Below are 16,722 nucleotides of genomic sequence, written 5' to 3' on the forward strand. Positions count from 1 at the left end.
TTCTTGCAAAGTAATTGTCTTTTGTAGAAAAAAAGATATTTATTTTCAAAATACGGGCAAACCGAAATATGCGTCTTAGATAAATATTTATTAAAAATATATATAAAATTTCTAGTCAAAACGTTTTAACAGTTTTCAAAAAATTTTGTATATTAATTTTAAATACATTTGAAAAACAGTTTCGAAAAAAATATGTTTAAAATTTTAGGTAAAATTATTTTACGGATAATTTTATTAAAAATTTCTTCCAAACTTTCAGTTAATCAATCATCATTTCAGAGAAATATACTAATTTCAGAATTCAATTCCACAATTTAAAATATTTCTGCTTTTCTTAATGCTTAAAGTTTCGTTGTTCCGCAATAGGTCGCCTAGAATTTTTATTTTGAGTACAATTTTTTGTTTTAGGTCCAATAATTAAGTTTAGAATATTTCATATTTTCAACTAATATATCGATATATATTCGTTAAAAATTTATCGTTATAATATAATCTATGATCTGTAAAATTTTTACTGCACATGTAGGTACTTGTAGGTCAAATAAAAGTATTAAAATTTAAATTATTACTAATCTAAGACCTTTATACATCGAGGACAAAATGAGAAGGAAAGAAAGATGATATAATATAAGCAAAACGCGCAACGTGAACTTTTGGCTTTGCGCTATTATAGAAGCGCTAATTTTAAAAATTTTAGAGAAATTATTTAAGAACGTTTTTTTTAAGATATTTAATTACAGCTAACCAAACCACAGAAAATAAAAAAAATAAACTCAAACATGATTGTGATACTCGCAATAATTCGCATTTTCAAAGGTAAGAGGCTCCTTAAACCTTTCGATCGATAAACCAACCTCAATGGCGGAAAGATAGGATAGTAGGGTAGTAGGTAGGTAAACGCAGCGAGAACAAAATAATGCTTCCCGAAATTTTATTGGCATAGCATGCACACAATATTGCGTATTAAATTCAGAGTGTCTCACTATATAATATCTTTTTACTTCTTTCTATAGCCACTTATAGATGTATATTTTTCTTGATATTTTTATTCAAAAATAAAACTGGTTTATTGCAAAAGTTAAATGCTATTATGATATATTTTGAAACAACTGCAATAAAAATTACAACACAGAAATAAATAATTCTCGTAAATCACTTGCTACAAGTAGATTATTGAAATACATAACTAAACTTTAATTAAAAGGATATCTCTCTTATTTTGTACATACATATGCGTGTTAATAAACAAAATAACTCTAATCGACTAAAAAAAAATAGATGACCAAAAAACAGAACAATAACGAAAATTATGTAGGTTCGCTAACCGAGAAGATTCCATCGATGTATTGATAACTTTTGTTTCTTTTACCATACGGCAATTCTTCTTTCGTGAAAATAATCGATTATACCTATTGTATAACTAATGTATAATAAATAAAGTAATGAGTAAAAAAAACTTTTATTTCGAAATGTAAAATAATTGTTTACTGATGAGTTTTAAATAAAGTAACAAATTGTGTAACAATCGTGTAGTATTGTAGAGGTACATTCTATAGTAAATCGTTAATTATTTTTTTAAATTTTTAATTTTATTATATTCATTTATATTTATTTATATGCTATTTATTGATTACAAAAATAAGTAATATATTCGGTAATACTTAGAAAGCGACTTCGCAATCAAAAAGATTTTTTATTAAACTCATTTTAACGAATGCTCGTTCCACAATATTTTGCAATAATATTTCTTTTTTTGGCACTATTTTTCTTTCTTTCTTCGACGAATGGGGTATCCTGCTCACATATTTCCACATTCTCTCAAGATTGAGAGATAAAGAGATATTGATTTCCTCTGCGCGCATAATGTAGAAACCGACTGTCAGCGTCGAAGCAAATACGAAAGTCATAAAAGCGGGAGCTACTATTATTCTCTGCCTACGCGTGTCTGATGTGGTCGTGCCATTTTGGAGTCTTCTACCAGTTAAAGTGTGGCAATCGATAACGACTGAATAGAATTATGAAGTTTACGTGCTTGGGTTTGCCATGAATCTCACGGTGACTTTGCCCTCTACTCGGAATCTAAGGTAGTTTCGGCCGCGAGCAGCGTGTATAACGGAATTATGTATCTACTTGCCCGCTTAAGCATTAGTTAAATTACTCAAACTCGCGTTTATATACACCAAGAAATTTGCAAATGGAACATCGATCGAAAGACTAAAGAACTTTCACTCCAGTGTCGAAGTATCTAATCGGTGGTATCTTATTGATTAAAACATTTTAATTAATTTAATTTTTTTAGGAGAAGAGCAATATACTTTTTATATTGTTGTGAAAAAATTACGTTTTTGGGATTAAATTAGTTAGGATATTTTTAATCCGAATTTTCTAATGTAAAAATATAAAGGAATTTTTGGAAGAGACTGTTTGCACAGTTTAATAAAAAATTAATTAAAATATTTTAATTAATAAGATACTGCCGAAGATATATCAAAGTGTAGTATATTAAGTACACTAAGATATATATTACAGAAAACTACATCTTAACTAATTTGAGTATACGCTTAATAATCTACTAAGAAGTGTATGTACGGAGTGCACGTATTTCCAAAATTAAATTAAATATTTGACAAATATGCGTAAGAGGAGTAAAGAAGATTCACGCGGAGAAATGTATGAGGTATGTACAGGTTTTTTCATAAAATTACATCACGTCTCCGCGTTTCACGTTTTAATTACAATCGAATCGGACAGTTAAAGTTTGTTTTCGGAGATATTTGAAATACAGAATTAATATCACGTTTCGTAAGTGTCTATCAAGATTTTACTTTACAAGGGAATATCTGGACAATCGTGCAATGTTCTAAATCAGAGAGGATGTAGTGCGTTTCGGTGTTCCCGTTGGACGCAAAATTGATCCCTGAAATTCGAGCCTTTCGACATGGCCGTCAAATCCACGCAGCGATATTCCTACGAATAGATGAAACCGACCGGTTGATATCTATCGACAGATTCCTCTACAACGTACGATCACACTGTGTGAAAAACCACTTTTAATCTCTCATCTCCTTAAACTAAGCGCGCTGAAATATATCCTAATAAAATTATCAATTAAAAAATTAACGAGAAAATTCAATCATGTTTAACACGTATTTTTCTAGGAAAATAAAACACTTTTCTTTCGAAATAAATATATTTTTTACTTAATAAAACAAATAATTTTGGAATAATTAATCTAAATTAGTCGATTATAATCACTTGTTTTATACCCATTTCTATCAACGCATATCAATTTTAATCTTGGTTTAACTTACCCCTTTCATCTTTTCTAGTTCTAAAAGTTTTCTAGTTCTAAGAGTTAGAAAAAGATAAAAAGTAAATTAAACTGAAATTAAAGTTAACCTACATTGGTAGAAATAGACATTAATCATTTACTTATTTTAATCAAATTCTTAATAGACATTGAATTAACAAATATGTCATCATTATACAGGATCTTATGATTTGACGTGATGTTCTTGGCAAAAAGCTTTTCACTGGAGAATCTAAGTGATTATTTAGTTCGTCTAAGAAGCACGGTTACCGTCATTAGCCTTTCAGAAGCTGCGCCGTAGAATATTGAGAGAGCTGATACAGCTAAAAGGGTTTGTCGGCACCAGCATCAATAATATAATAAATAGAATAGATAGTAACTAATGGAGCTATAATGGTAAACTATATGATGGAGTAACTTAATGTAAGTATTGCAATTGTGGTACTGCGTTTTCTTTTTCTTTTTTATTTAAGAAAGAACTTGAATGAGTACAAAAGCATTAAAAGCAAAGACATAAAATAGTTTAAAATAACTTTTCCGATAAAATAATCAGACTTGTTAATCGCATTTATCTAAAGATTCTTATTCCTGAGTTTTATCTATGCGCTATTGTCAAAATAAAATATCTATAATCTTTTATTTTCAAGCAAATTAGCAACAATTAGAATTCATTTACGTTTATATCAATCTGCAACGTATTAAACATCAATGTGTATGTCCTAAATATAATTCTTATTCCAAATATAATTTAAAAGTTTTCACTAGTTGTTGATAGTCTACCGCGTGAGTGTGTTTTAAATGGATCGGAATAAAATTCTTTTCTTAGTGGCGGTGTAACTGTATTATTTACTCGTTCAAACTAAATCCAATCATGATTACATTTTTCCGAAATAAACGCATGCGGAATGCTACAATAAATACAGCTCTTGCGGAAAGCTTATTTTTGCTGATTTGCCATTTCGAACGAATCCGTGCTTCGAACTTATCGATCCGTCCTCCATTCAAAAAAATCAAAGTCAATGTGTGAACATATCGATTTTGCGCAGTTAAAATAAGCCGTATTAAATTATCATGATGCCAAATAGATGGATACAAGTTTTGTTGCAGATTGTTGTAATAGAAAAATGCAATAAGCCACTTTCGTTTCTCTATTTATTAAGAGAAAATCCTGAACTTTTTATAACTTATATTTATAACAGAAAATTTAGAAATTTTTAGAAGGTTTGAGATAAAATAATCTTATAATGTATGTAAAACTGCCATTTCGAATTTGCTTTTTAACATTTTATTGAATTTTTAGAAAATAGATCAATCGAGTGTCTGGTTTAAATTACTTAAAAGACAAAGATATAAATGAAAACGTTGGAGGCCGATAGTGATGGTAAAAATAATGATATAACTCGATCGAAAGTGCATCTCGCTTAATGCTACCGAACTAAGCTAGCATAGTGATTTTCCGATAATTCTGCGTACAGTGACTTTTATGGAGTCAAAGTGGATTTTGCGCGATAAAGCGTATTAACCGCGTCGAGAGAACATCGTTCTCACTCGCACAAATATTTCATTCGTGACGTAATGCAACGGCCACCCGTCATTTAGTGGCTACATGTTTGCTTCCTGGCGCATTTACCTCACTGTATATATATCTGTACAATCTGTACAGATATATAATATACATACGATACATACTATATCGTTTTGCGCGTTTATTATGTAAATATAATTAAAACATAAAAATCTTCTCGAATTTGCTTTCTATACACTTTCGTATAAAGTTTCCGGATGTCTTAATTATAAGAACTGCCTTTTGAATACTTTTGAAGCAAGGACAAAGTCCTTGTAAAATCTATCATTCGCAGTCAATCCGACTACGCGTTTGATGAGTTTGATGTTAAGTTTAAAAATGACATTTACCAAATGTAACACTTTTCTAATTCGTTTCAATAAATACGAATAAGAATTAACGTTAAAAGCCGAAAGAGAATTACATGTACCTGAATATTGTAAGAGGATTACATGATCTGATCATTACAGGCCAAGTAGATATCCGTTCGATAGTTCGATTTTCTACAACGCATGCTAACTGCGTGCTAATTGCGTACATCTTCCAAAATAAGTCTTTTGATCTCATTTCGACCTCATGTAGATAATTTGTATTAAAAAATTTGTATTAAAATTTTATTAATATAATTTATGGTAAAATTAAAAATCTCGTAAGGTGCGATACAACAATATAATGTAAGGTAAAACACGCTACAATAACGCGAAATATTTTCCGTCTCCACGATAATAATAACTATCTGTACAATTTAGTTATAACATTTATTAATTTTCTTAAATATGAAATCGAATACATCGATACTGATTCGATATGATATCGTGACTGAGCGTTATTGATTGGAAAACTATCGAGTATACATTTATCCATCCGCTTATAACACGTTGAAATAAAAACGAAAAGATTGTGTTTTTATTACGCTTCAGATGAAATTTTCCTTTCGAGAAACATATTTTTGTACGCCTGATATCGTAAATACTGATCGCAGAGATCACGGTGTCTGACGTCTACATATTACCTTATCGCTTTTTAATCGTCGTGAAGTCGGATCGATGCGTTTTATAATTGTCGGTTTAATACGTCTGTCTACACGGTGACATTACAACGAGCGAGGCAATTTGTGTTAGCGCTAAATTTAACATGACAGCTAAAACGATTAATCTCCGGGATAGGGCAGCTGCCGGACTGAGCTGGATGAAACTCTCGGACTATCGTATTCGACGTATCGGCCGGCGTGAGCCGGCCTGGCGTCCCCATCATCTGGGGTTGAAATTGGTTGGGCAATCCAGTACCACGAACCAACGATAACCTTGGTTTTCGGCCACACGCATGTGTGTCCCATTGTGCCACTCGTGTATGTTGTGTGAAAGTCCAACTGACGTATATGTACATAAATCATGCGTTAATACCGCATAAAAAAATAATCACAAGCTCGAATCGTTACTATAATATTATAGTGGCAAATGCGCATCTTTGATGCCATACTGCAATAAATTTATATGTCTACTATTTTGATTCAAGCGTCATCAAAACAAAGTGCAGAGCGCTCACGGAATAATATTAATATTTAGGATTCAACTATGTTTATAAAGTAATCTACAATCACAACAAAATTACCTTTTTTAAAAAAAGGTAAAAAAAGGCGCCAAGTATACGCGCAGCATATTAGCTCGAAGAAAGTGGTTATCTCAAAAAAACCGATGAGGTATCTTTGTACCTAAAAAACTGATAGCAGCGCCAACGAACAAATTTTTGTACGAATTTTTTTTTTATTTCAATAAAATATTAGCATTTTTTATTGTTACTTCTTTAACAGTTTTGAATTTTTGCGATTAAAATCTTTGCATTTAAATACCTTATATTCCTGTGTTGGATTGAAAATTTTATATATTGTATAATGTATCTTCTCTTTCTGATTAACGCAATTTAAAGATTTATTTAAAGATCAATCAAAGAAACATTTATTTAAAAAGATACATATACTTGGGTTGAGTTAGGTAACGGAATTTGGTTATATTATAATTTCTGTAAGGAAAAATAAAGCTACTATGACTTTTGTAGGAAGACACTTAAATACAAAAATATTTTGTAAAAATAATGTGCAACAAGTTATTTTCCGAAGAAATATATAATTATTTTCTAATTGGTGCAATTTATAGATTTCATTCATTTTTGTGAAAATTATAATTTCTTTAAGAAAAAATAAAGCTACTATCGCTTGTGTAGGAAGACACCTAAATACAAAGATATTTTTTAAAAATAATGCAACAATTATTTTCCGAAGAATATATATATATATATACATTTTTAATTGGCGCAATTTATAGATTTCATTCATTTTTGTGAAAATACAAACATACCACATCGGTTTTTTAGAAGTATAAAAATACCTCATCGGTTTTTTTTAGGTACAAAGATACGACATCAGTTTTTTTAGGTACAAAGATACCTCATCGGTTTTTTTGAGATAACCACTTTCTTCGAGCTAACATGCTGCGCGTATACTTGGCGCCTTTTTTTACCTTTTTTTTAAATAGATAATTTTGTTGTGATATTATTTCTTTTTGTGGTATTAGGGATCATATAAGCATTAAGCAGTACATATTTATAACATATAATTTGCGACATAGAATACAAATACAACTCAGCGTAATCAAACAAACAATATACTTAATTTTATATACACAAACATACATGCACAAGAGAGAGAAAGAGAGAGACACACACACGCATACACGTAAAAATGACTTTAGTAGTATTTATTTATATAAAAATAAAAATTCCACTACCACCCCCATCGTCTTAAAAACTAAAAGCCAATACGGTCCGCGCTTGATGTAAGTAGCCTAACTAATTGATATCTCTATATAGAACTTATGCATTCCGCATAGGTATTTTTCCAAATTATCGTAACTATGCGTAGCTTGGTTTGCCAGACTTAAAACACAGTTTAATTTTGAAAAATACATATGCGGAATTACTACATAGAGATATCAATTAGGCTACTTACATCAAGCGCGGACCGTATTGGCGTTTAGTTATTAAAATTTGATGGTCTGTTTTATTATAATAAAATAAAAATCCCACCACCACCCCCATCGTCTTTTGTAATTACAACTTAACAATATGAAAACGAGATATTTTTGCAGGAATTTATATCAGTATATAAGCAGTAAATAAAAAAGTATTATTTACATTATCGCATACCTTTAATAAATATCTTCTGAAAACTCTAACAGCAGTCTCGTAAACATTGTGTTTCTTCAAAAAATGAATATATAATGGCCATATACAATGATGTTGCGTGATAGGAAGTGCTCTAAAGGCTATTCTACAATTGCGTAAACGTAGGGTTGTAGGAGTAGGAGTAAGAAACTGACCAATCCACAGTCGATTATTCTCCTCAAATTCGACTGTGATTGGTCAATTTCTTACTCTTACTCCTACAATCCTACGTTTACGCAATTGTAGAATAGCCTTAAGAGACCGATCAAACACTTGAAGCGTCTGTGTTATATAAAAACATTGTTCAGTCATCAGTATACAATAACCCATCCATATGCGTGGCATTTTATGCATAAATACTAAAGCTCGTTCAAACGCATTATTAGCATCTTCATATAATAGATTCTGTTATACAGCGCCTTTTAATTGAGTCACACGTTGTCAAAGATAATAATTATACCACAGTAACTGTAAATAAATATAATACATACTATATTTAAGCCCAGCAATTACACCAACGTCACATAATATTTAATCGTAGATTATTCACTTTGTTTCTTTTTTTAACTAACCTCTTAGAAAGAGATGAAGAGTAAGTTAAGCTAATTAAGTTAAATGTTACGTGACGTTGGTACAACCGGGTCTTAATTAGTTATTTTTTGCACAACCACAATATTATTATTAAAACTGGCAGGAGCAACTGGGCGGTCACCTCGTTACTAACCTAATTTTTTTCAATGTCGCGCGCATCGCGCGTCTTGCACTGTCACATACTGCACTTGACTGCACTACGCTACACTGCACTGCACTATTATTAGCTTGCAAGCGCCGCCGTCGTCGAAAGAGTGAACTGTACATTTCCTTACTCTCGTCCTTGCACCTCATTACATGCCAACAAGTACGACGGAGAAGGAGAAAACGGAGTATCTTAATCTCAAATTCACCGTATTTAGATTTTGCATTGCGATATCTCCGCTCGTAGGGCACGTAGGGAAAATAAAAACACTTTTCTTATACAAATCGAACCTAAGCTATCCATCGGGTCAAGTTAAAAGTCGATCGAATCAGCCGTTATTGAGATCTGATAATCGAAGGTCCCTTGAAAAATTGTCTCGGCGTAAAAGAGGCTCGGTGGTCTCGCACTATACTTGGCGCGAGACACTACCGTGCCTCTTGATTATTATCTGTTCTTCTTAATTTTGGAATAATTATAAATAATTTAATGAAAAATAATAGCATGGATAAATACGAAAAAATAAAAAAAGATTTTTCTATATATTTTTATATTTTTCTTTAACTGTATATAATTTTTTATTTTTATATATTTCATATTTTACATACCTATGCACTTTTGAATCAATATCTTTTTAAACATTATATTCGCTTTTTCTTAGACATGTTTTTGAAAAACATAAACCAATTTAAGATATAATGTTTTCCAACTAGACTGAATATGATCGAAAATTAGTAGATAATTAATTATTACAAAGTTAATAATCAAAATCTTTCTTTTTTTTTACGTAGAACTAGGTACGTCTTTCTCCGCGTTGGGTAGGGAATAATCTCGGAACACAGATGCAACGAAAACATGTCACACTTTGAACGTTTATATCTTCGAAACTAATAAGCGTAGAGTAATAACTAAGGTGTCATTAGATAGCTTATAGAGTCCCATTTCCTCTCGAAAGTCTCTAAAATCTCAAACAGCTTTTTTTCTGAAGAAGCCAAACAATTATAAGCAAATAATTATGTTTCAAATTAAGAACCAGCTTTCTCTGAAGAGGAACTTTGTGAGCGAATTAAAAAATATTTTTTTATGGATAGAGTATCATTAAAGGAAGGTTGGTATTGAATTTGGTAAGGTTTGGTGAAAAGGCTACCGATTTCTATCTTAACAAATCTCCGCGATTGCTCTAATTTCCGTAAATTTTGTGATATCAAGCTGAATTTTTTTTTATGGATAAAGTATCATTAAAAGAAGGTTAGCATTGAATTTGACAAGGATCGGGAAAGGGATTACCGATTTCTGCTTTAAAAGTGTATAAGTTATACATGTAGGTTTATATAGAGTATCATTAAAGAAAGGCTGATATTGAATTTTGGCTAGGATCGGTGAAGGGGTTATCGATTTCTGCAAAAAATTTCTATTTCTGCTAACATTAATTTAGAATTAATATAAGTTACTATAAATGTAAATAGTATTAGATGCTTATAAATGTAGTAAAACATTTCTTTGGTTTTATTTAAAAAAAAATTTTTATATGTAAAAAAAATCAAAGAGGCACAGTAGCAACTGTGCAACAACCAACAACGTAGGGCTACGTCAACTGTCCTTCGCTGAATACTTTAAAGACGTAGAACTAGTGAGATAGTGTCATGAAATAGTAACAGTTGACTTAGTTCTACGTTGTTGGTTGCGGCACAGTTGCTACTGTGCCTCTTTGATTTTTTTAGCTGTTAATTTTGTTTAATTTTTTTCCTTACAGAGATATTTGTTAGTAAGAGGAACTGATCAAGGACATCTTGCTTTTTGCAAATAGGATTATTAATCACAGAATAGTTAGTTAATTCGACTCGAAAAACGAGAACAATTATCGAAGAATTCATTTCTTTGACGTTCATAAATCAGTTTTCAGCAAATAAAAATAATTGCTTCTAAATGAAAACTACTTTTAATTTTTTTCTTATTTTAATTGCCGTATAAATAATATTAATATTTTCTAAAATTAATATCTATTATATTCTCTTCTGCATAATCGAAAAAGGAGTTGACATAAGAGATCGTGTTTGAGCATTACGTAAATTACATAATAATTGCTCCTTTCACTTAATGTTTAAGAGTCTGGCTCGTTATTTTTCAGGATTATGTCTAAAAAAAAACAGTAAAACGAAACGATGATGACATGTATGTATACATTGGCGTCGATAAAAACAACCCGCTCGTTATATTCTTCTCATGGTGGAACTTTCTCTCACGGAGTAGATACGCGAATTAATGATCTTAAAATTGATCAACAGTATTACAGAAAACAATATTAGAAAATGCTGTATATTCTTCTCAATAAACGGTTCTGCAACTGAAAGAATTAAGCAAAACATATATTTCTTTTAACAATCTTTGTCGAAGTAAAAGAGTATCCAGAACGGAGGTTGTTTTGAATACCTTTTGCTTTTTTAAAGCCGATGTTTCAGTGCGATATTTGCAGCATCGCGTCATCGCACTGCTGTAAGCACTATGCAAATAATCGACTATAATAGAATTAATTATCTACCTAAAAAAAGACATTAAAATGTAAAAAAACGCCAAGTATATTTTTAGACAAAATAATTTTATAAATAATATTAGACAAATAATGAAAATATTTATTTAACAAACACAAAAACAATAAATATAATGGTACAAAAAAGAAGTAAAATTAAAGTATTATTCCAAGTATATTTATTAGAGTAAGTAATATTTCGCAAGATATATGTTTTGTGCGTGAAATTAAATTTAAAGGAATAAGTACAATATTTTATAAATTATCTCTCAAAATTGCTGTAGACTTAATATAGGATGCATAAGACATTTAAAATGTATGAAATACAATGACATAATGAAATGAGAAGATATAAAATACAATAGAGAGCGTAATGAAAGGTGCAGAAATTGAAAAGGGTTTAGTTCCATCGACAATAAGCACCAAATTATGTGAAAAACAACAATCGAAGATGGACATTATCTCCAGCAGCATCCTTGGCGCGCCCGGCGTATTGCCTATAATTTTAACAACAAAATAGTCATCCGCACTTAAGTTTGTCAGTATGCCATAAGTATAAAGTATTTTATGTGTAACAAAGCATACAAGCAAATAATTTTCTACAATTGATCTTTCAAGTTTATTACTATAAAAAGATAATTTGAATGTATTACATTATTTAATATAATAACATAAATTATTACTTAACATAATATTATTGTTTTTAACTGGATTATACTTGATTCTGTACACGCACCGAACGGCACGTGATCTTTGTATAGGTGTTGAGGAGACAATATTTTTTCAGAAGTTTTCAGATGGTGGATTGCTATATTTATAGCACAATACATGTATCAAGTTTTGAATTATTAAATCATTAACATGGATTCGCAATTATGGTTCAACATTATATAATAAGAAAAGATGCGTATATATTAATGGTCAGTTTGATGTACAATAGCTAATTCTGTTCACGATATTCCTTTCATACAATGTTTCCGGCAAGTATTATTACTTAAGACAATAAGATAAACGAAATACCCCTCAGGCAACTAATAGAACGTACTGAGTATCATTTCTAACGTTTTGATTATCTGAAATACAAATAAATTGACCATTAATACATAGCCTAAATATTTTATAAGTTTCACAAGAAATAAACATATACATAAATAAAATAATGGAATAATGCGTGGCTGTCATCATTCAACTTATCGTACGTTGCAAGTAATTCAAGTAATTATCAAGGTAATATATTATGTATTCTTCAGTCGATTGTTATCCATATAAATACTTCAAAATTACAATAATGTAACATATTGAGTTCCAAGAAAGAACGTACTTATTTTTCAGACGCATTACTCCATAGATATGATCAATCAATAACATAGAAATTGTAAATCCGGCAGGCTAAAACGAGAAGCGTTTATTCGCAAAATTAAGAATTGATATATTGAACGGAATGAACGTTTGAGAGATAATAGCAACTTTAATTCGAAGAAACAGCAATTTTATTGAATTGCAGTACTGACTTTTACGCAAACTAGTCTGTTCTTATATTTAACGCAATTAAATCACGGAGTAAGAATAAAGTGACTCATTTAACTTGAATAGATTGAATCGTATATACATTATTTACAAAGTTATAATCGAGAATGGAAATGACACGTGGTTGCAACCGCAAATAAAAGATTCTAGAGTAATCAAGTGCGAGAAGGCCTTTCTCTGACTATGCCCGGACACAATAATTGTACAGCAAAGGTACCGGAAATGGATCAGAGCGCCTTGCAGTGTACTGTCAAGACTAGCACAGTCTGACCCCCATTTTATTAATCATGAGAAGATCTCGAGTGTTCTGGAATCAAACGATCGTCATTTGCTAACTGTAATTAGCCCCCTTTGGATCGATCGATGATTCTCATTCGAACACCGACATTTACCTTTAGCCGAGACTTTCACTAAGCGTGAAAGTATTTTCCTTATAGGAAGAATGCGGCCTCATAAATGTACTTTTTCGGATGTCTTTTCCTTCTATCAGATTCCGTCATCCTTCGTACAAGCGGTAATGGCGGCCATCTCATAACGAGCAATGTGGACGGATGCCTCTCCTTCCTTCTCGTCTCGTGTTTATCTGCGTCGACTGTCCTCTCTATGGTTCGGCTCAATTATACTTAACCCCGAGAAACACTGTAAGACCGGGACACGGATATAGTACATCCGACCACGCAATGATCAAACGCAAGAAAGACACCGAAATGTACGCGTGACTTATGCCGACGAGAGACGGATGCGGAATGGACTCGTTCACTTCTTTGTGAGCCCCTTCACTTCCGTAAAGAAACCGGACATTGCATAGCGCCACATCGTTATTCGACTGCGCCGCTGCGCGCGCAACACGCTTGCTGCCGGTTACTATGGGCCCGCACTGGCCTCTCTAGAACTATTAACGGGATCGGTTATTAACTAGATTATGCAATAGGTGGCAGCACACTACCGTTCGTACATCATTACAACGCGGCGTTTCAAACATTCCGCCCGCCTTCGTTAACTTTAGTTGACGAAAGAATCACACTTGAGTAGGTTTAACATCTAACGGACAAAGTTTTGTAATCGGTCGTTTGAATTCTGAAAATTGAGTCTTGACTGTGACTACTCTGATATGCCCATCAGGTCCCTCGTGAGTGTCAACTACTTTTCCTAAAGGCCATTTTGAAGGAGGGTATCTCTCATCCACAACTAGTACTATGGAACCTATGGTAATAGACGGATTAATCCTGTTCCATTTGTAAGTGGAAAGTTGTCGTTGAAGATACTCTTTGGACCAGTGTGTCCAAAAGGATTGCAGCTTTTGTTGTAATAACTGCCATCTGTTTAAATGAGAATCCGGAAGATGGGATAAAGATGGTTCAGGAATAGTCGTGAGTGCATGTCCCACGAGAAAATGCCCTGGAGTGAGGACAGCAAGATCCTCTGGATCATCAGATAATCGACTTAAAGGACGCGAATTCAAAACAGCTTCAATTTGAGCAAGTACAGTAGTAAATTCTTCGTACGTTAACAACGTGTCACCAATAGTGCATTTAAGATGAAACTTAAAACAGACTTAACGCCTGCCTCCCACTTCCCTCCAAAGTGAGGTGAAGAAGGAGGATTAAACCTCCATTGTGTACCTTCATTTGATAACAGAGAAGCTATTTGTTCCGATTCTTTAGTAGCATCTGAAAAAAGTCGTTTAAGCTCTTTATCTGCACCTATAAAATTTGTCCCACAATCGCTAGTTAGGGTTTCACAAATTCCTCGTCGGGCCGTAAATCGTCTGTAAGCTGCGATAAACGCTTCAGCTGTACAGTCAGTAACAAGTTCTAAATGAATAGCAGAGGTTGAAAAACATACGAACAAAGCAATATATCCTTTGTACGTTTTAGCATTTTTTCCTTTCCACGTTTTAATGATAAAAGGCCCTGCATAATCTACACCTGAATGCGAAAACGGAAGAGACGGAACTACCCTATGTACTGGTAGTTGACCCATAATCTGTTGCGCCCGCTGTTGACGAAAACGAGTACACTTGATGCACCTGAGAATGAAAGACTTAACCACTTCTCTTCCTCTTATAATCCAGTAAGTTTCACGAATGTAAGATAATGTAACTTGTGTTCCTCCATGCAGAGTAGTAAATGAGGAATCCTTGGGTAGGATTAATGGATGCTTTGCATCAGCTGCTAGTAACGAGTTGTGAAGTCGTCCACCTACTCGTAAAAGTCCCTCAGAATCGATATACGGCGTAAGGCGTATCAACGAATTGGATTTAGGGAGTGATTGTCCTTGAGAAATGATTTTAAATTCCGTTGAGAACGCATAATGCTGAACAGTCTTTACCCAAAAGTATTTTTCACAATTTATGTCGCTGACTGAAAGAAAAGTATTTACAGTAACGTTAGTATCTTTACGCGTTTTATGAATAAACTTTTTACATAAAGCAGTAATTCGCAATAGTTTAGTAAGACTTGAATATCTTGTTAAAAGATCCCATATTTTAGTGATTTTAGTAGCTACGCAAGAACGAACTTTATTTTCCCGTTCTTCGAGGTTCCCCGTAACAATCGATGAAAAGGCCTTAGGCCACTCTGAACTAGCTTTAGACAACCATTCTGGACCGCTCCACCACATAGGACTATTATTCAATTGAGCTGGAGAAATACCTCGTGTTGCTAAATCAGCTGGGTTTTCCATACCTGGAACCAACTCCCATTTACACTGTGGCAAAGTATCCTGAATAAAGCAAACCCGATTATGAACAAACTCCTTCCAACGAGATGGATGATTGTTAATCCATACATTAGCCACCTGTAAATCTATCCATGCAAATAATGGTAATTGAGGTTTATTGAGTGTGAGAAGAATTGATTTCATCAATTTGACGAGCAACACCGCTGCTGAAAGTTCCAGTCTTGGAATTGTTAATCGTTTTAATGGTGAGACTTTTGTCTTTGCCGCTACAAAATTAATAGTGATCAAATTATCCGTGGAAATCGATCGCAAATAAACAACTGCTGCCATTGCATGCTGAGATGCATCACTGAACCCATGAACCTCGAATGTATCTACTGATTTCAACCCAATCCACCTTGGAAATGTGAAACTCGAAGCCTCTCTTAACTGTAATAAAAATTGTTGCCATTTATTCAGAAGTACGGTTGGGAGCTCTTCATCCCAATTAAGCCCACTTGACCACAGTTCCTGAGTAATAATTCTACCGGTGATAGTAATGGGTGAGATAAATCCTAATGGGTCGAAAATTTTGGAGATTGTTGAAAGAATAGTACGTTTCGAAATCACCTTAGGTTCCTCAAGATTCAAAGTAAATTTAAATTGATCGATCAGCGGATTCCATGATAACCCGAGCGTATGTATCATTGATGATTCATCTATTTGAACCGATGACGTATCGAGTTTTCTATCTGATTCTATGCAACTAATGACTTCTGGTTCGTTACTGACCCACTTCTTAAGCGGGAAGCCGCCCGCCATACAGAGCTTATCCACTTGTTCAACGACCTTACTTGCTTTTTGAACGGTATCCTCTCCTCCGAAGAAATCATCTACATATCTTCCCTTTTTCATAGTTGGAATTGCGAGTGGTAATTTATGCCTCTCATCTAGTATCAATTGTTCGAAAGAACGCAAAGCTAAGAATGGAGAACATATGAAACTATATGTCACAGTTTGCAGTATAAATATAAAAAGTCTACCTTGAGAATCTATCCACACAATTATTTGGAAATCCCAGTCGTCTGGATGAATATCTGTCTGTACATTTTTTCTACATCGGCGAAGAAAACATATCGAAAGGATCTGAACCATATCAAAACGTTAAATAAATTAATTTG

At 32.8% G+C, this 16,722-nt stretch overlaps 1 protein-coding gene across 1 annotated transcript; it reads right to left on the reverse strand.

Annotated features, from left to right (window-relative positions):
* Positions 1-14,610: 14,610 nt before the first annotated feature.
* LOC139812062 (uncharacterized) lies at positions 14,611-16,456 on the reverse strand. Its single transcript, XM_071776692.1, has 4 exons — positions 16,060-16,456; positions 15,535-15,687; positions 14,849-15,243; positions 14,611-14,694 (listed from the first exon to the last, which is right to left on the reverse strand). The coding sequence occupies exons 1-4, from the start codon at positions 16,454-16,456 to the stop codon at positions 14,611-14,613; spliced, it is 1,029 nt and encodes a 342-aa protein (XP_071632793.1).
* Between the last annotated feature and the right edge of the window lie 266 nt (positions 16,457-16,722).

Source organism: Temnothorax longispinosus, chromosome 4, assembly GCF_030848805.1.
Source record: "Temnothorax longispinosus isolate EJ_2023e chromosome 4, Tlon_JGU_v1, whole genome shotgun sequence".
Lineage (NCBI taxonomy): Eukaryota > Metazoa > Arthropoda > Insecta > Hymenoptera > Formicidae > Temnothorax > Temnothorax longispinosus.